The 20,838-nt window shown below is 53.9% G+C and overlaps 1 protein-coding gene across 11 annotated transcripts in view; it reads left to right on the plus strand.

Annotated features, from left to right (window-relative positions):
* HUWE1 (HECT, UBA and WWE domain containing E3 ubiquitin protein ligase 1) overlaps positions 1–20,838 on the plus strand; it is a 282,139-nt gene that overhangs the window by 123,020 nt on the left and 138,281 nt on the right. For 10 of the 11 annotated variants that reach the window (XM_075324217.1, XM_075324216.1, XM_075324218.1 and 7 more), the window contains 5 exons: positions 5,080–5,175; positions 6,766–7,035; positions 15,913–16,065; positions 17,797–17,924; positions 18,031–18,112. In XM_075324217.1, the coding sequence (XP_075180332.1) occupies positions 5,080–5,175; positions 6,766–7,035; positions 15,913–16,065; positions 17,797–17,924; positions 18,031–18,112 (729 nt within the window). The remainder of the gene's footprint in view (positions 1–5,079; positions 5,176–6,765; positions 7,036–15,912; positions 16,066–17,796; positions 17,925–18,030; positions 18,113–20,838) is intronic. The other variant, XM_075324219.1, reaches the window with a different exon arrangement.

Genomic DNA, 20,838 nt, shown 5'->3' on the forward strand with positions numbered 1-20,838 from the left:
CGGGGTCAGATTTGACTTTGAAAAGTTGATGATCCACCCGAAACTCTGGAGAGTCTCCAGCGCAACGTTCAGGCTGTGTTGGCATGCCTCTTGAGAGGGTGCCTTGACAAGTAGATCGTCCAAATACGGGATCACAGAGTGACCTTGAGTGCAGGACTGCTACTACTGCTGCCATGACCTTGGTGAAGACCCGTGGGGCTGTCGCCAGCCCGAAAGGCAGAGCTACGAACTGAAGGTGTTCGTCTCCTATAACGAAGCGTAGAAAACGCTGGTGCTCTGGAGCAATCGGCACGTGGAGATAAGCATCCTTGATGTCTATTGATGCTAGGAAATCTCCTTGAGACATTGAGGCGATGACGGAGCGGAGGGATTCCATCCGGAACCGCCTGGTTTTCACGTGCTTGTTGAGCAGTTTAGATCCAGAACGGGACGGAAAGACCCGTCCTTTTTTGGCACCACAAACAAATTGGAGTAAAAACCGTGACCTTGCTCCTGAAGAGGAACAGGGGTCACCACTCCTTCTGCCTTTAGAGTGCACACCGCTTGCAGAAGAGCATCGGCTCGGTCGGGAGGTGGAGAAGTTCTGAAGAATCGAGTTGGAGGACGAGAACTGAACTCTATCCTGTACCCGTGAGACAGAATGTCTCTCACCCAACGGTCTTTGACCTGTGGCAGCCAAATGTCGCCAAAGCGGGAGAGCCTGCCACCGACCGAGGATGCGGAGAGAGGAGGCCGAAAGTCATGAGGAAGCCGCCTTGGTAGCGGGTCTTCCGGCTGTCTTTTTTTGGGCGTGACTGAGCCCGCCAAGAATCTGAGCTCCTCTGATCCTTTTGAGACCTTTTGGACGAGGAGAATCGGGACCTGCCCGAGCCTCGAAAGGACCGAAACCCCGACTGTCCCCTCCTCTGTTGGGGTTTGTTTTGTCTGGGCTGAGGTAAGGATGAATCCTTACCCTTGGACTGTTTAATGATTTCATCCAAACGCTCACCAAACAGTCGGTCACCAGAAAATGGCAAACTGGTTAAGCACTTTTTGGAAGCAGAATCTGCCTTCCATTCCCTTAACCACAAGGCTCTGCGTAAAACCACGGAGTTGGCGGACGCCACTGCCGTACGGCTCGTAGAGTCCAGGACAGCATTAATCGCGTAAGACGCAAATGCAGACATTTGAGAGGTTAAGGATGCCACCTGCGGAACAGATGTACGTGTGACCGTGTCAATCTGTGTAAGACCAGCTGAAATAGCTTGGAGTGCCCATACGGCTGCGAATGCTGGAGCAAACGACGCGCCGATAGCTTCATAGATGGATTTCAACCAGAGCTCCATCTGTCTGTCAGTGGCATCTTTAAGTGCAGCCCCATCCTCCACTGCAACTATGGATCTAGCCGCAAGCCTGGAGATTGGAGGATCCACCTTGGGACACTGGGTCCAGCCCTTGACCACGTCAGGGGGAAAGGGATAACGTGTATCCTTAAGCCGTTTGGAGAAACGCTTATCTGGATAAGCGTGGTGTTTCTGGACTGCCTCTCTAAAGTCAGAGTGGTCCAGAAAAGTACTTAATTTACGCTTGGGATACCTGAAATGGAATTTCTCCTGCTGTGAAGCTGACTCCTCCACCGGAGGAGCTAGGGGAGAAATATCCAACATTTTATTGATGGACGCTATGAGATCATTCACTATTGCGTCCCCATCAGGTGTATCCAGATTGAGAGCGGCCTCAGGATCCGAATCCTGATCAGCTACCTCCGCCTCATCACACAGAGAGTCCTCCTGCTGGGACCCTGACCAGTGTGATGAAGTCGAGGGCCGCTCATAGCGAGCTCGCTTAGGCTGTCTGGGACTGTCGTCCGTGTCAGAGCCTACACCCTGGGATGCATGGGACACCCCCGGAGCCCGGAGCTGTTCCAACTGAGGGGGACCAGGGAGCAATGATTCAACAGTGCCCATGGCCTGAGGTACTGGTCTAGACTGCAAAGTTTCTAGAATTTTAGTCATAGTCACAGACAATCTATCAGCAAAAACTGCAAACTCCGTCCCCGTCATCTGGACAGTATTCACAGGTGGTTCTCCCTGGGTCACCTCTAGCAGAGGCCCCGGCCGAGCAAGTGCCACAGGGGCCGAGCACTGCATACAATGGGGGTCAGTGGAACCTGCCGGTAGAGTAGCCTCACATGCGGTACAAGCAGCATAGAAAGCCTGTGCCTTGGCACCCTTGCTTTTTGCGGATGACATGCTGTTGTCTCCTCTGAGCAATCTAGGAGGGTATATAGCCAAAAATCACCAGCGACCGTACAGTGCAATGTATAGCATGTAAGCATAAAAATACAAATGTACACTTCGGCACTAGTGGGGTCAGCACCAGAGGTGCCGCTTACCGCCCGCTCAAACGCGGGTGTGTGGTCGCCAGAATCCCGTGTCTGGGTCTCCCAGAACTTGTCTCCCCTCTCCAGCTCAGACTGCACACAGGAATGGCTGCCGGCGTTCTGTGAAGAGGGGCGGACCGTGGGCGTGCCTCAGACAAAGTGCGGGAAACTGGCGTCCCACTGTGCCCAGTGTGAGGGCTGGAGTATGTAAAGTAGACTCCAGCCCTCGGCGCTGACGTTCTGTACAGCGTCCCGCCCTTCCCCTGACTGGCAGGCCTGGGGGCGGGAACGAAACGAAACTAGGCCGCAAAAGCCGGGGACTCGAGTAATAAGCGCGGCCGTCATATATGCACGGCCAGCGCGGAAGTCCCCGGCGCACCACAAGTCCCAGCCGCGCCGCAGCGTGAACTGACAGCAGCGGCCGGCGCGGCAGTTCCCAATACATTGACTCACTCAGCAGAGCTGTAGCTAGTAATGGCACAAGCGCGCAGCGCTGTTGTCCCCGGCGCACTAACACACCCAGCAATGCTGCAGTGTGTCTGCGCGCGGTCTGTACGGGGACACAGAGTACCTTGACGTAGCAGGGCCCTGTCCCTGACGATACTCAGCTCCATATCCAGCAGAATCCCCAGGGGCTGTGGATGGAGCACGGTCTCAGTGCCTGGAGACCGGTAAAATCCCACTTCACCCAGAGCCCTAAGGGGGATGGGGAAGGAAGCAGCATGTGGGCTCCAGCCTCCGTACCCGCAATGGGTACCTCAACCTTAACAAACACCGCCGACAAGAGTGGGGTGAGAAGGGAGCATGCTGGGGGCCCTAGTATGGGCCCTCTTTTCTTCCATCCGACATAGTCAGCAGCTGCTGCTGACTAAACAGTGGAGCTATGCGTGGATGTCTGACCTCCTTCGCACAAAGCATGAAAACTGAGGAGCCCGTGATCCCACGGGGGGTGTATAGGCAGAAGGGGAGGGGCTTTACACTTTTAAGTGTAGTGCTTTGTGTGGCCTCCGGAGGCAGTAGCTATACACCCAATTGTCTGGGTCTCCCAATTAGGAGCGACAAAGAAATGTATTTTTTTTTATTTATCAAAGGATATATAGTAAAGAATCATCATAAAAAAACACACATTAATACCAAGGTGCTACTAATGTTTACAGAAAAATGGGGGGAGGGGGGGGGAAAATTCCACCCCAATCCCACAAGAGGCAGACACACAAGTGGGATGCAGGGAGAGTGCAAAAATTGATAACATGGAGGGAATTATTGCACATATTTAGCTACAATATTGCTATTTGTCCCGGCCATAGTAAGGCAGAGTAATTTTAATAAACGCCCTCAGTCAAAATAAAGTCTCACCCATGGACACGGTAGCCCCCACAATGTGTAACTGACTGTCAAAGGAACCTCCGACGCGCGTTTCGCGATGTTATTTGACGAAGCAGTCAAATAACATCACAAAATGTGAGTCTATAATTTCTCCCTGATAAAGCGGTCAAATAACATCACGAAACGCGCGTCGGAGGTTCCTTTGACAGTCAAAGACACATTGTGGAGGCTACTGTGTCCATCGGTGATACGTTATATTTAATTATTGGGATTACTGTAAGTCAAAATAAAGTCTCACCCATGGACACAGTAGCCCCCACAATGTGTGTCTGGCTGCCAAAGGAACCTCCGACTCGCGTTTCGTGTTATTTGACCTCTTCGCAGGAAGAATTAATCGGCGCGCGTTTCGTGATGTTTGATTTGTCAAATAACATCACGAAACGTGCGTCGGAGGCTTCTTTGGCAGTCAGACACATTGTGGGAGCTACTGTGTCCATGGCTGAGATTTTTTGACTTTGAGGGCGTTTATTGGGATTACTGTAAGTCAAAATAAAGTCTCACCCATGGACACAGTAGCCCCCACAATGTGTGTCTGACTGCCAAATGAACCTCCAACGCGCGTTTCGTGATGTTATTTGACCGCTTCGCCAGGGAGAATTAATCGATGAGCGTTTTGCGATGTTGTTTGACCGCTTCGTCAAATAACATCACAAAACGCGCGTCGGAGGCTACTTTGGCAGTCACACATTGTGGGGGCCACAGTGTCCATGGATGAGACTTTATTTTGACTTTGAGGGTGTTTATTGGGATTACTCTGTCTTACTATGGGACAAATAGCAATATTGTAGCTAAATATGTGCAATAATTCCCTCCATGTTATCAATTTTTGCACTCTCCCTATATTTTACACTTGTGTCTGCCTCTTGTGGGTTTGGGGTTGAATGCCCCCTCCCCCATTTTTCTGTAAACATCTAGTAGCACCTTGGTTTTAATGCGTGTTTTTCTATGATGATTCTTTACTGTATAATCTTTGATAAATAAATACATTTTTACCTTTTAGCCATTTAACTGTTTGCCTCTTTTTTTTCTTTCCATCCCCGTAAACATGTAGACAATGCCTTTTGACTACCGATAAATTAATTTAAGGCTAGCGCGTTAGTAAAAATGTGGATTTGTTCCCTTCCCTGGCACAGCATCCCGGGCTCCCCTCGCCATGCTGCAGCAGATCCCTTCTCGCCTCTTTTTTTTTTTTTTTTGTTTTGCTCCAGTTTCCCTTTAAACCATCAGACACTTAATGTCTTCTCCTATCCCTATGCATCCCTACTCTCATGCCCTGACCTCCCCATTCTGCAGAGCAGCCCAGCTGACGGGTATCTGTTGTTGCTCTGCAGGACTTGAGTATGTCAGAGGAAGATCAGATGCTGAGAGCCATTGCCATGTCGTTGGGACAAGATATCCCTATGGAACAGAGGGCAGAACTGCCCGAGGTACAGTAACACAAGATCAGGGTTGTGGCGGGGGTACAGAGGCGCAGACCAGAAAGCCTTCAACATGACATTAGACATGCATATTTTTATTTTTAATTTTTTAATTTTTCTTTTTAAAGGGCACTAGTTCTTGTGCCTGCGTTAGAAAAGGTGGAGCTCTTCTTTTTCCCATCCTCCTGAACCAATGTTCCCTTCCCTTTTTTTTTCCTCCCATCCACTGTATTTCCCCCAAACCCACCCACCCACATGGTGTGCAGCCCTTTTCTTTCACATCACATAATGGGAGGTAGCTTAGCTTTTGTACCGTGTTTTCCGGATTGTAAGATGCACTTTTTTTCTTTTTTCCCCAAAAAACTGGGGGTAAAATGGGCGTGCGTCTTGCAGACCAGATATGGCTTACTGGTTCGGTGGTGGTGGAGTGGGGTCATAGGAGGTAGGGTCAGCGATGCGGAGTTTTACTGCAGTGGAGCGGCTCAGGAGGGTCACGGCGGCGAGTGCCTGATCTGACTGCGGGCTCCATTGAACCGCCGGTGATTGACGCCATTGACTTCAAGAAAATGGCTGGTAAGGCAGCACATGCGCAGATTGACGCAACGGACTTCAGGAAAATGGCTGGTAAGGCGGCGCATGCGCAGATTGACGCAACGGACTTCAAGAAAATTGCTGGGAAGGTGGCGCATGCGCAGATCGAAGCAAATGGACTTCAAGAAAATGGCTGGGAAGGCGGCGTGTGCGCAGATCGAAGCAATAGACTTCAAGAAAATGGCTGTGAAGGCGGTGCGTGCGTAGATTGACGCAATGGACTTTAATAAAATGGCTGGGAAGGCGGCACATGCGCAAATTGACACAATGGACTTCATGAAAATGGCCGGGGAGGCGGCACATGCGCAAATTGACGCAATGGACTTCATGAAAATGGCCGGGGAGGCGGCACATGCGCAAATTGACGCAATGGACTTCATAAAAATGGCTGGGAAGGCGGTGCATGCGTAGATCGACGCAATGGACTTCAAGAAAATGGCTGGGGAGGACTTTCTGCGCACACACCGTCTCCGCGGTCATTTTCTCAAAGTCAACCTTGGGCGATTCAATGGCTGCCGCGACACCCCGTCCTGTGACCCTCCTGAGCGGCTCCACTGCAGTGACAACCCCGCAGCCTGCTGGCAGATCAGTGGCGCCCGCCACCATGACACCTCCAAACTTGCAGTATCGCCGTCCCTCTGTCCACTGACCCTTCTGAGCTCGCGGCATCGCCCTGCCTCCTGTGACCTTCCTGAGCCGCTCCCCTCCCGGTAAACATTCGGATTATAAGACGGACCCTCATTTTAAAATTACATTTTTTTTTTCCTATTTTCCTTCTCTAAATTTGGGGTGCGTCTTATAATCCGGGGCGTCTTATAAACCGAAAAATGCGGTAATTGTTTTTGTTTTTTTTTCCCTTTTTTTTTTTATTTTTGTATATTTGAAGCCACATAAGTACCTATAGCCTCATGAAGTCACAGATCTATATGGTGGAGGGGATGCTTTTTGACAAACGTTTGCACATTAAGTTGCTCTAAATTGCCCACCTTTTTTCTTCACTTTTTTCAGGAAACTGCTCGCCGGAAAGAAGAGGAGGAGCGGAAGGCAAGGGAGAAGCAGGAGGAGGAGGAGGCCAAGTGTCTGGAGAAGTTTCAAGATGCCGAACCGCTGGAGCAAGAGGAGCTTCACGGCTTCACAGACACTATGCTTCCGGGCTGCTTCCATCTTCTGGACGAGCTACCGGACACCGTTTACCGTGTCTGCGATCTCATAATGACGGCTGTAAAGCGAAATGGGGCAGACTATCGGGACATGATCCTCAAGCAAGTGGTTAACCAGGTGAGCACTTATATGGCAGGATCCTTCTTAAAGGGGTTGTCCCCTACTTTGACGTTGATGGCCTCTCCTTAGGATAGGTCACCAATGTCTAAACTGCTGGGGTCCAACATGCCGCAACTCCGCCTATCGGCTGATCCTGGTCCAGCGGATCCTGGATCCTGGTCCACGCGGCCAGAAATGCTCAGTTCCAGAGCTCCCCTTGTCTTCTGATAGTGGCCGCCCCCGCATAATGCACATCCACCTCCTATTGATTAGAATGGGAGGCGGATGTATAGTACCCGGCCACGACCACTGTCAGAAGATGGAGCTGCGCCAGAACGGAGCATTTGCTGCTGCCGCCGGGACCAAGATCAGATGATCGGCAGGGCTGTCTTGTCAGACCCCGGCTGATCAGACATTGATGGCCTATCCTTAGAATAGGTCATCAATGTCAAAATAGTGGACAACCCCTTTTAAATTTTATGCATTAAAGTGAATGTCAGCAGGTTTTTGCTATGTAATCTGAGAGCAGCACGATGTAGGGGCTGTGACCCTGATTCTAGCAATGTCACTTACCAGGCTGTGTGTCACAAACCACCGGGGGGTCACTCAGAAATCCCCCGCGCTGGCTACCAGTACGTCACAATCGGGGGGTAACAAGTGGGGGTCACCCCTCCTTTATACCTCCCGACCGACAGACAGAGCACGTGACGCGCTCTCTAGCGCCCCTCTTATAGTCAGGCCAATTATGGAATTGCCCGACAATAAGCAAGGAGGCCGCTATACTACTTATGCCGATTATTGAAGGGTCCCCGGTGAGAGTAGGGTATATATTCCCCCGACCTCCGCGGGCGGAATATATAAAACCTCCCTGAATCTCACTGGCCTCCCCACAATAATCCTTGGCACAACTCGCTGCCACCAACCGATTTACGGTAACTATTAGCCGAACACACAGACGTGGGATTCAAGATCGAGATAACAGAACAGCCCAAGATTAATTATATAATTTAATCAGCCTAAAGCACACTAGAAACTACAATATATACAATAGGGAATCTACAGAATATACATATGTCAGAGTACAGTTACAGATAAAGCATGGGTTACAAACAGGTATACAATTACATCAGTTACCTTGTGTGTCTGGCCACAGGGGGGCGCTGTAGACCAGGTTTCCAGGAACTCCCTCACAGGTCTTTCCCAACCAGGCCCCCGAGCAGAAGAACACTGGAAAATGGCCGAAGTAGGGTTATCAACCTGGGCAGATCCAGGTCCCCTCCTACCTTAGTGACCTCACAGGGAAGCACTGCCACTCCCCCTGCATGGATCAGAATTATCCAGCAAAGGGGATATTGGCCATAACTTTGCCTGGGAGCGTCGTAGGCAGACGCCAATGCTCTCATTGTGACAGTTATGAATTTAGCTACAGAACGAGGGGACTCATGACCTGTCTACGAGTTCCCATATGGCTGATATCACGCCTGGGGTATTTCCCAAGCTCCCCCTTCCATAAAAAAGGTGTGCCAGCATCGTCCGCCTGCGCAAACACCATTTTTATGGTTGCCATATTTATCGGAGATATGGCTTGCGAGATATGAACCATTTTTTACTGGAGTCGTTCTGTCTGGCTACTTCCAAGCCTTGCTAATGAGATACAACTCTTGTTACAGGGTGACGGCAGGGAGTCATCCTGTGTCCATTGTCCTCACATCATCTCATCTCCATATCAGAGGAGATGGCTGTTGGAGGTGTAAGTGGGATGTGACACCTCCACAGATGCTGGACATTTGAGAACAAGAAGGGAGGGGGGGCACTGCCAGGGAGTGATGAGAGCAATTATGACTTCTAGTCATAATTCCTCTTCATATCCCAGGATTTACCTCACACCTCCCCCCTTTTGAGGGCGCTAGGGGGCAGCACACTCCGGTGTTCCCCCGTGCGCCCGTCCGCGACCTCTCCTTGTCGGGACAGCCCGTCTGCGTTACCGTGGTCACGGCCCCTTTTGTGGCGAATGGTGAAGTCGTATTGCTGGAGCGCAAGGCTCCATCGCAACAATCGCCCATTCGTCCCAGAGACGGTGTGCAACCAGCTGAGGGGATTGTGGTCCGTCTCCACGATGAAGTGGCGCCCGTATAGATAGGGTTGCAGACGCTGCAGGGCCCACACTATGGCCAGGCACTCCTTCTCCATTGTAGAATAGGCCACTTCCCTTGGTAACAGCTTCCTGCTCAGGTACAAGACTGGGTGCTCTTGGCTCGCAGAGTCCACCTGGCTGAGCACCGCACCGAGGCCGAAGTCACTGGCGTCGGTCTGTACTACAAACGGCCGCGTGAAGTCGGCTGCCTGTAGCACGGGCGGGCTGGACAGGGCGTCCTTTAGGGCCCGGAAGGCTGTCTCGCAGTCCACTGTCCAATCGACTGCAGAGGGCAGCTTCTTCTTGGTGAGGTCCGTCAAGGGCTTTGCCAGGCTACTATAGCATGGAACAAACCTCCTATAGTACCCAGCGGTCCCCAAGAAGGACATCACCTGCTTCTTGGTCCTGGGGGTGGGCCAGGATGCGATGGCCTCCACTTTCTCAGGCTCGGGCTTCAGCGTTCCCCCACCTACCCGGTGACCGAGGTACTGGACCTCGCTCATGGCCAGCTGACACTTTCCCGGCTTGATGGTCAAACCTGCCCGGTGGATCCGCCTGAGCACCTGTGCTAGATGCTCTAGGTGGTCCTCCCAGGTGGGACTGAAGACGGCAATGTCATCCAGGTACGCGGCCGCGTACCCTTCAAGTCCCTTGAGCAGGGTGTTGACCATCCGCTGGAAAGTGGCAGGGGCATTCCTCATCCCGAATGGCATCACCGTGGACTCGTACAGTCCAAATGGGGTAATAAAGGCAGAGCGTTCCCTGGCCTTGCGAGTCAGGGGGATCTGCCAATATCCCCGGCTCAGATCCATGATGGTCAGGTACTGAGCCCCGGCCAACTGATCGAGCAGGTCATCGATGCGTGGCATTGGGTACGCATCGGCGACCGTGACAGCATTGAGCCCCCTGTAGTCCACGCAGAACCGAGTGGTTCGGTCCTTCTTAGGGACGAGGACTACAGGCGAGGCCCAAGCGCTGTTGGATGCCTGGATCACCCCCAGCTTCAGCATCTCGTCAATCTCCTGGCGCATGTGTTGCTGCACCTCCAGGGAGACCCGATATGCTGAACGCCGGATCGGGGGATGATCCCCAGTGTCCACGTGATGGACAGCCAAGTCAGTCCTTCCGGGCTGGTTGGTAAACAACCCCCGGAAGGGGAGGAGGGTGGCCCACAGCTGGGACCGTTGGTCCTCCAAGAGCTGGTGGCCAACCTCCACATCCTCAATGGATCCGCCTGCCCTAACCTGGGCTAGCATATCCAAGAGGGTTTCCGCTTCTCCCTCCTCGGGCAGGTTGCACACGGGGAGCGCACATGCCTCCCGCTCATGATGTGCCTTCATCATGTTCACATGGAAGGGCTTCCGCCTTCCACGGGCAGGGTCCAGGGTGACCAGGTACGTTACAGGGTTGAGCTGCTGGTACACGAGGTATGGGCCTTCCCAGGCTGCCTGAAGCTTGTCCTGTGGTACGGGGACCAGTACCCACACCTTTTGACCCACTTGGTAGGTCCTCTCACAAGCGTTCTGGTCGTACCAACGCTTCTGATCGGCCTGGGCTTGAGCCATATTGTCGTGTACCAGTTGCGTCAAGGCCTGCATTTTGTCCCGGAAGCGCATGACATACTCGATAACCGACACTCCAGGGGTGGCCAAATCCCCTTCCCAAGCCTCTTTCACCAGAGCCAGGGGGCCCCGCACACGTCGCCCGTACAGGAGCTCAAACGGTGAGAATCCTGTTGAGGCCTGTGGAACCTCCCGGTAAGCAAATAACAGGTGTGGGAGATACCGCTCCCAGTCACGCCCATGGGAGTCGACCAACATCTTAAGCATCTGCTTTAAGGTGCCATTGAACCGCTCGCACAGGCCATTAGTCTGTGGATGGTACGGGCTGGCCACCAGATGTCGCACCTGGACTTGCTTACAGAGGGCCTCCATCAGCTGGGACATGAATTGGGTCCCCCGGTCGGTGAGCATTTCCTGGGGAAAACCCACTCGGGAGAAAATCTCCAGCAATGCGGTGGCCACCTTGTCAGCCCGAATGGACGACAAGGCCACTGCTTCTGGGTACCGGGTGGCATAGTCAACTACCGTCAGTATGAAGCGTTTCCCGGAGCTGCTGGGGATGGCCAGCGGGCCGACCAGATCCACAGCCACCCTCCTGAAAGGCTCATCGATGATTGGCAGAGATACTAGTGGGGCTTTGGGGTGTGGCCCCGCCTTCCCCACTCTCTGACAGGTTTCACACGAACGGCAGTAGGCAGCCACATCGGCCCCCATTTTTGGCCAGTAGAAATGCTGGTTTAACCTGGCCTTGGTCTTAGCGATCCCTAGGTGTCCGGCCATCGGAATCTCATGTGCGATCCGCAACAACTCCGTCCGGAACGGATAGGGTACCACCAACTGTCGGTCCCTGGGCCACGCCTCCGGTGAACCCTGCTGGACCGTGGCCCGGTACAGCCATCCTTGGTCCCAGACCACTCGCTCCGGGTCCGAGTCCGAGGGAGGCTGTGCCGCCTGCTCCTTTAGAGCTTTCAGGCTGTCGTCAGCTTCTAACGCTGCCTGAAACCCCTGACCAGATGTGGCCAGAATCGACGAGACTGTCACATCTTCGGTCAGTACCCCGGGACCTGTGTCCTGGCCTCCACCTGACTCGGCTGCCACTTGGTCAGAAGGGGAAGAGCTATCGGACCTCCGGGAGGCCCCTTGGCTTCCAGCACTCCCACTGCGGGTGACAGCGGCCACAGCCGCTGCGACCGTGGGTCGTGCCTGCTCCTCCTCCGTTCCTGACCAAGTCGCCGGTTCAGGCAGACCTACCTGGCTTCCTGACACCCCGGTTGTGGGGGAACCCTGCACCGAGATCTTACCTGGGAGCACTTCCGCTCCTGGACCGGCCCCAATCTCACCTGCCTGTTCCCCCTCTGCAGCAACAGAACCCTGCTGTGAAATCTCTGGGGACCCCACATTTGCTGTGGTAGCCCCCACCCCACACACTGGTCCTCCCCCTGCAGCACCCTGCTCTCTGCTTATCCCTGCAGAGGGCAACAGATCCCAGCTCACAGGCTGGTTACTTGTAGAGGCATGGTCACACCTTTCTCTGACCCCCTCCCCTGTCACAGCTGCAGCTGAGTGTGTGTCTATGGTGTCTATGCAAGCAGAAATATCAGAGTTCACTCCCTCCTCCCTTACATCATTCATAGATAACACATTAACATTGTCCGGAGGCACGTCAGCACTGGCTGAAGGTTCAGCCTTTGGGGCGGGGCCAAACTGGGAGGTTATTTGCCCCAAATCTGTCCCAAGTAGCACGTTTGCAGGGATCCGATCAGTTACCCCCACCTCCCTCACCCCTCGCCCTGCGCCCCAGTCCACATAAATGTCAGCAACAGGCAGCGCCGGGTCAATGCCTCCAATCCCGGAGACAGCGAGGGTTTTTCCAGGGATCAAGTCTTGGGGGGACACCATCTCAGGCCGCACCAGAGTCACCTCCGAGGCGCTGTCTCGCAGTCCTATGGTCACAGACTGGCCGACGGTGACAGGTTGGAAGCTGTCCAGGGACCTACCACCACCCCCACCCACACAATACACCTTGGGCGGCCCTTGGGACGGGGACGGAGCCGGGGTCTTGGGACGCTGAGGGCACATGGCCTTGAAGTGTCCAGGTAGGTTGCACTGGTGGCACCGTCTTGGTTCTGCCACGGGCCTGGAGAGGGGAGTTGAGGGGGACACCCCCTGCAGTCTAGGGGCAGGTGGGGCAGTCGCAGAATTCATCTTACCCCCTCTCCAGGTGCTGCTGGTGGCCGCTCTCCTGGCCTCAGGGGCCCGGTTGTTGGTGTAGTCATCGGCAAGGGCAGCTGTAGCCGTGGACCCCTTTGGCTTCTGGTCTCGGATGAACTGGCGGAGATCCTCAGGGCAGTTCCACAAGAGTTGCTCCGTGATGAACAAGTCCAGGATCTCCGGTCCGGTGGAAAGCTGCAGGCCTTGGGTCCAGTGGTCGGCAGCTCGGGCAAGTGCCCGCCGGTGGTCAGCCCAGGAGTCCTTTGGTCCCTTCTGTAGGCTCCGGAACTTCTTGCGGTAGGACTCCGGGGTGAGGTTGTACTGTTGGATCAGGGCCCGCTTGATGGTGTCGTAGCCCTGATCTGCCTCAGCAGGCAAGTCCCCAAGGACATCCAGGGCCTTACCCCTTAAACGGGGGGTCAGGTATTTGGCCCACTGGTCCTTGTTCAGATGGTGCTGCAAGCAAGTCCGTTCAAAAGCAGTCAAGAAAGAGTCCAAGTCTCCATCCTTCTCCAGCACTGGGAAGTCCTCAACACGGACCTTTGGAAGTTTGGTGTCTTGAAGGTCACGTGTGGCTGATGAGGGCCGGAGCTGAGCTAGCTGCAGCTGGTAGTCACGCTCTGCCTGTCGCTCTCGCTCTCGCTCTTCACGCGCTGCTTGCCGCTCCGCAGCCTCACGCACTGCTTGCCGCTCCGCAGCCTCAGCATCACGCGCTGCCTGCCGCTCTGCCCTGTGCTCTGCCAGGAGTCCCTTGTAGCCCTCCTGGTCTCCAGCCTGGAGAAGGGCCATAGCCATTTGAAGAAGGCTATCCGAGCCTCCCAGGCTCGGTGGAATGGCACGTGGTGATCTGCGGCCCGCTGCGGAGCCTGGTGATTCACTGTCCATTGCAGAGCGGAGGGCTGGCATCTGGCTCGTTGAGGACCCTTGGGTGAGCTGCTCCTCCTCTTGTCCAGCAGTGCCCGGTTGTGCAATGTCCTCTGCGGAGCTGTTTTCTGGCGTCGAGCTCCTGGAGGACTCGTGGGCAACCTCCTCATTACTGCCCACAGCACCGTCCTCCCTCTCTTCGGCTCCTGCTTTAGCATTGGCCAGTTGCATAGCTCTGCTCCTGGTGCCATCAGCCATTGTTGCAGACTTTGGTCACTGACACAGAACTGACACCTGATGCCTCCACACACCTTACAGTATCTGCACTCTGACACTCTAGTGTTGAGCTAGTCTGAAGACCCCAGCAGCCACAGCTGCTGCAGGCAGTCTTTAGTGTCTGGGAGTATGGGTCTCACACTCACACACACTATTATCTCGATCCCACCGCTGCCACCAATATGTCACAAACCACCGGGGGGTCACTCAGAAATCCCCCGCGCTGGCTACCAGTACGTCACAATCGGGGGGTAACAAGTGGGGGTCACCCCTCCTTTATACCTCCCGACCGACAGACAGAGCACGTGACGCGCTCTCTAGCGCCCCTCTTATAGTCAGGCCAATTATGGAATTGCCCGACAATAAGCAAGGAGGCCGCTATACTACTTATGCCGATTATTGAAGGGTCCCCGGTGAGAGTAGGGTATATATTCCCCCGACCTCCGCGGGCGGAATATATAAAACCTCCCTGAATCTCACTGGCCTCCCCACAATAATCCTTGGCACAACTCGCTGCCACCAACCGATTTACGGTAACTATTAGCCGAACACACAGACGTGGGATTCAAGATCGAGATAACAGAACAGCCCAAGATTAATTATATAATTTAATCAGCCTAAAGCACACTAGAAACTACAATATATACAATAGGGAATCTACAGAATATACATATGTCAGAGTACAGTTACAGATAAAGCATGGGTTACAAACAGGTATACAATTACATCAGTTACCTTGTGTGTCTGGCCACAGGGGGGCGCTGTAGACCAGGTTTCCAGGAACTCCCTCACAGGTCTTTCCCAACCAGGCCCCCGAGCAGAAGAACACTGGAAAATGGCCGAAGTAGGGTTATCAACCTGGGCAGATCCAGGTCCCCTCCTACCTTAGTGACCTCACAGGGAAGCACTGCCACTCCCCCTGCATGGATCAGAATTATCCAGCAAAGGGGATATTGGCCATAACTTTGCCTGGGAGCGTCGTAGGCAGACGCCAATGCTCTCATTGTGACAGTTATGAATTTAGCTACAGAACGAGGGGACTCATGACCTGTCTACGAGTTCCCATATGGCTGATATCACGCCTGGGGTATTTCCCAAGCTCCCCCTTCCATAAAAAAGGTGTGCCAGCATCGTCCGCCTGCGCAAACACCATTTTTATGGTTGCCATATTTATCGGAGATATGGCTTGCGAGATATGAACCATTTTTTACTGGAGTCGTTCTGTCTGGCTACTTCCAAGCCTTGCTAATGAGATACAACTCTTGTTACAGGGTGACGGCAGGGAGTCATCCTGTGTCCATTGTCCTCACATCATCTCATCTCCATATCAGAGGAGATGGCTGTTGGAGGTGTAAGTGGGATGTGACACCTCCACAGATGCTGGACATTTGAGAACAAGAAGGGAGGGGGGCACTGCCAGGGAGTGATGAGAGCAATTATGACTTCTAGTCATAATTCCTCTTCATATCCCAGGATTTACCTCACACTGTGTTTTTTTTTCTTTCCATAAAATCAAGTGTTTTATCAGCTGGAGATTATCATTGCAGGACTAGGTGTCTCGTGCCTCATAGTCCAACCCTGTCCAACCACTGATTAGCAGCTTTCTGTCAATATACAGTGTACACCGAGAGCTGCCAATCAGTGGTGTGAGTAGGGTTATACACCGCTCAGCATTCAGGGCTCTGCTAGATCTGCAGCAGAGAAAACTAATCATTCTATTACAAGTGCGGCACCCAGAAAACTAAGTGACACGTCTCTGGAATCGGGGTCTCTGTCCCTACATTATGCTGCGGACAGATTCCTTTAAGTATATAAATTAAGTAATCTGTGTTCTGCTTTAATATTTAGGTGTGGGAAGCGGCGGATGTCCTCATTAAGGCCGCTCTTCCACTGACCACGAATGACACAAAAACCGTGTCTGAATGGATTAGCCAAATGGCAACCCTTCCTCAAGCTTCCAACTTGGCCACTCGAATCCTCTTGTTGACTCTGCTTTTTGAGGTAATTTACTTGAATGAATACATTTGGCAGTTTACCTGTATAATAAGACTAGCTGTGCGGATTTTGTGGTACTCACCAGTAGTATCCTCACTGTGTAGTTTATTACCCCACAGCTCTGCTGCAGCATACATTCTGATTCCATTCATTAGAATTAGTTTAGCCTTCTGGAATCTAAGCTGGCCATTTGGCTGAGAGTCCTCTGACTTCCGGTGAAGTTGGCGCAGATTCGCAGAGTTCCAGATCTGAAAAGTGTGTTTGTTATGATGAGGGTGAGGCTCCCATCACCACATGGCAGACGCAGCTCTTCAATTCTCTCTCCCCCCCCCCCCCCCCCCGCTGCTGGGTGTGGCTCACTCTCAGCCTCGCTGCCGGGTGTGGCTCAGTCCCCCCTTCCCCCCCAAATCCCCCGCCGCAGCTAGGTGCCTCATTCGCTGCTAGGAGTGGCTGATTTCCTCCCCCTCGCCACTAGGTGCGGCTTATTTCCCCCCCCCCCCCCCCGACTCATTGCCCCCCCCGGCTCATTGCCCCCCCCCGGCTCATTGCCCCCCCCCCCCCCCTCGCCGCGGCTCAATTCACCCCCCCCCCCCCGGCTCATTGACCCTCCCCCCCGGCTCATTGACCCGCCGCCGCCCCCCCCGGCTCATTGACCCGCCGCCGCCCCCCCCGGCTCATTGACCCGCCGCCCCCCCCCCGGCTCATTGACCCTCCCCCCCCCGGCTCATTGACCCGCCGCCGCCACCCTCCGGCTCATTGACCCGCCGCCCCCCCCCCGGCTCATTGACCCGCCGCCCCCCCTCCCGGCTCATTGACCCCCCCCCCCCCCGGCTCATTGACCTCTCCCCCCCGGCTCATTGACCCCCGCCCCCCCCCCCCCCCCCCCGGCTCAGTGACCTCTCCCCCCCACCCCGGCTCAGTGACCTCCCCCCCCCCGTCTCATTGCCCCCCCCCACCCCGGCTCAGTGACCTCCCCCCCCCGTCTCATTGCCCCCACCCCCCCCCGGCTCATTGACCCCTCCCCCCGTCTCATTGCCCCCTCCCCCCCGGCTCATTGACCCCCCCCCCCGCTTATTGACCCCCCCCCCCCCCCGCTTATTGACCCCCCCTCCCCCTCGCGGCTCATTCTCCCCCCCTCCTCGGCTCATTTCCCCCCCCCCTCGGCTCATTTCCCCCCCCCTCGGCTCATTTCCCCCCTCCGGCGCAGCTCATTTCCCCCCCCCTTCCTTGACGCGAGCTAATTTCCCCCCCACCCCCGCTGCTAGGTGCGGCTCATTACCCCCCGCCTGCTAGGTGCGTTTGGTCACTGCTCATTCCACGATTCTCTTGGGCAGTCGGACAGCAAGTATCCATTTCCTAAGTTGGCAAAAGTACCATCTCGACCCCTATTCACACCTTGTGCCAGCCTAGTTTTAGGGCGCTACAACGTAGTCCCAGGCGGCAGGGCCAATATGGGTTTTTTTTTTTTTTGTCCCAAATATATTCTACAATAAATGAATACATCAAGTATAAAAATTATTAGACATTTTTCCTTTTTTGTGCCCTGATTTGGTTCCTAATACAATGTTTGGCTGCCACTGTTCTTGTGCTTTTGTTTCGCCGCCACTGTTCTTGTGCTTTGTTTTGCCGATGCTTTGTCTGGGGCCAACGCTCATTTTCACCATTTATTGCTTTGGCAAAGCATCCATTATTTGCTTTTATGCCCATAGCTAATTCTTTGCCTTTTCCTTGTAACAGGAGTTGAAGCTGCCTTGTGCTAGGGTTGTAGAAACAAGCGGCATCCTTAATGTCCTGATCAAACTCCTAGAAGTGGTCCAGCCGTGTCTGCAGGCAGCGAAGGAGCAGAAGGAAGTGCAGACGCCCAAGTAAGACCTTTACCTACAACTACATTTTGTAGGTTAATATTTGGCAAATAATTCATTCTGGGTCTCTTAAATATCTGATCTCATTTTTTTTATTCTTCTCCTTTAGGTGGATTACTCCTGTCCTGCTGCTTATCGACTTCTACGAGAAAACGTCTATTTCCTCCAAGAGGAGAATGCAGATGAACAGGGTAACTGTTTTAAGATGTAAAATGTTTGGGGGAAAGTTCTCAAAGGGAAGGTGCCATCAAAAAAAGTTTATAACTGGAAAATTATAAATTAATGTTTTAATGTCTTTTTTTTAAATAGATATGTTTTTTAATGGAGCAAAATATGAAAAAATAATTTTAAAGTTTGATATGTTCCACTTTTAAACACTAGAGGGAGCAGCTGCTGAAATCCTAGTGTACAACTAGCCTGGATTACAGCTGCAGTAAAAGTGGGCGGAATCTGCTCTGTGTGATGTCACTCCTCTCCTCCCCTTCTGGGCCTTACCAAAAGGATAAGGGAGGATGACATTTAGGATCACAGAGCATTGCCACTTTGTTGTGGACTGCAAATTTGATACTAAATTGTGTAAGTGTCACCAAAGACAGCTGGCACAGTGCTCCATAATATACCATGCTTCATAATACTGTGCCCCATAGTACTCCATAATACTGTGCCCCATAGTACTCCATAATACTGTGCTCCGAATACTGTGTCCCATAATATACCGTGCTCCATAGTACTGTGCCCCATAGTGCTTCATAGTACTGTGCCCCCATAGTGCTTCATAGTACTGTGCCCCCATAGTGCTTCATAGTACTGTGCCCCCATAGTGCTTCATAGTACTGTGCCCCATAGTGCTTCATAGTACTGTGCCCCCATAGTGCTTCATAGTACTGTGCCCCCATAGTGCTTCATAGTACTGTGCCCCCATAGTGCTTCATAGTACTGTGCCCCCATAGTGCTTCATAGTACTGTGCCCCCATAGTGCTTCATAGTTCTGTGCCCCCATAGTGCTTCATAGTACTGTGCTTCCTAGTACTGTGCTTCCTAGTACTGTGCTTCCTAGTACTGTGCCCCCATAGTGCTTCCTAGTACTGTGCCCCCATAGTGCTTCCTAGTACTGTGCCCCCATAGTGCTTCCTAGTACTGTGCCCCCATAGTGCTTCCTAGTACTGTGCCCCCATAGTGCTTCCTAGTACTGTGCCCCCATAGTGCTTCCTAGTACTGTGCCCCCATAGTGCTTCCTAGTACTGTGCCCCCATAGTGCTTCCTAGTACTGTGCCCCCATAGTGCTTCCTAGTACTGTGCCCCCATAGTGCTTCCTAGTACTGTGCCCCCATAGTGCTTCCTAGTACTGTGCCCCCATAGTGCTTCCTAGTACTGTGCCCCCATAGTGCTTCCTAGTACTGTGCCCCCATAGTGCTTCCTAGTACTGTGCCCCCATAGTGCTTCCTAGTACTGTGCCCCCATAGTGCTTCCTAGTACTGTGCCCCCATAGTGCTTCCTAGTACTGTGCCCCCATAGTGCTTCCTAGTACTGTGCCCCCATAGTGCTTCCTAGTACTGTGCCCCCATAGTGCTTCCTAGTACTGTGCCCCCATAGTGCTTCCTAGTACTGTGCCCCCATAGTGCTTCCTAGTACTGTGCCCCCATAGTGCTTCCTAGTACTGTGCCCCCATAGTGCTTCCTAGTACTGTGCCCCCATAGTGCTTCCTAGTACTGTGCCCCCATAGTGCTTCCTAGTACTGTGCCCCCATAGTGCTTCCTAGTACTGTGCCCCCATAGTGCTTCCTAGTACTGTGCCCCCATAGTGCTTCCTAGTACTGTGCCCCCATAGTGCTTCCTAGTACTGTGCCCCCATAGTGCTTCCTAGTACTGTGCCCCCATAGTGCTTCCTAGTACTGTGCCCCCATAGTGCTTCCTAGTACTGTGCCCCCATAGTGCTTCCTAGTACTGTGCCCCCATAGTGCTTCCTAGTACTGTGCCCCCATAGTGCTTCCTAGTACTGTGCCCCCATAGTGCTTCCTAGTACTGTGCCCCCATAGTGCTTCCTAGTACTGTGCCCCCATAGTGCTTCCTAGTACTGTGCCCCCATAGTGCTTCCTAGTACTGTGCCCCCATAGTGCTTCCTAGTACTGTGCCCCCATAGTGCTTCCTAGTACTGTGCCCCCATAGTGCTTCCTAGTACTGTGCCCCCATAGTGCTTCCTAGTACTGTGCCCCCATAGTGCTCCATAGTACTGTGCCCCCATAGTGCTCCATAGTACTGTGCCCCCATAGTGCTGTGCTTCATAGTGCTGTGCCCCCATAGTGCCGTGCCCCATAGTGCTGTGCCCCCATAGTGCCGTGCCCCCCATGGTGCTCCGTAGTGGTGCCGTGCCCCCCCATGGTGCTCCGTAGTGGTGCCGTGCCCCCCCATGGTGCTCCGTAGTGGTGCCGTGCCCCCCATGGTGCTCCGTAGTGGTGCCGTGCCCCCCATGGTGCTCCGTAGTGGTGCCGTGCCCCCCATGGTGCTCCGTAGTGGTGCCGTGCCCCCCATGGTGCTCCGTAGTGGTGCCGTGCCCCCCATGGTGCTCCGTAGTGGTGCCGTGCCCCCCATGGTGCTCCGTAGTGGTGCCGTGCCCCCCATGGTGCTCCGTAGTGGTGCCGTGCCCCCCATGGTGCTCCGTAGTGGTGCCGTGCCCCCCCATGGTGCTCCGTAGTGGTGCAGTGCCCCCCCATGGTGCTCCGTAGTGGTGCAGTGCCCCCCATGGTGCTCCGTAGTGGTGCAGTGCCCCCCCATGGTGCTCCGTAGTGGTGCTGTGCCCCGCCCCCCCATGGTGCTCCGTAGTGGTGCTGTGCCCCGCCCCCCCATGGTGGTGCTGTGCCCCGCCCCCCATGGTGGTGCTGTGCCCCGCCCCCCATGGTGGTGCTGTGCCCCGCCCCCCA

This window comes from Anomaloglossus baeobatrachus, chromosome 9 (genome assembly GCF_048569485.1).
Source record: "Anomaloglossus baeobatrachus isolate aAnoBae1 chromosome 9, aAnoBae1.hap1, whole genome shotgun sequence".
NCBI lineage: Eukaryota > Metazoa > Chordata > Amphibia > Anura > Aromobatidae > Anomaloglossus > Anomaloglossus baeobatrachus.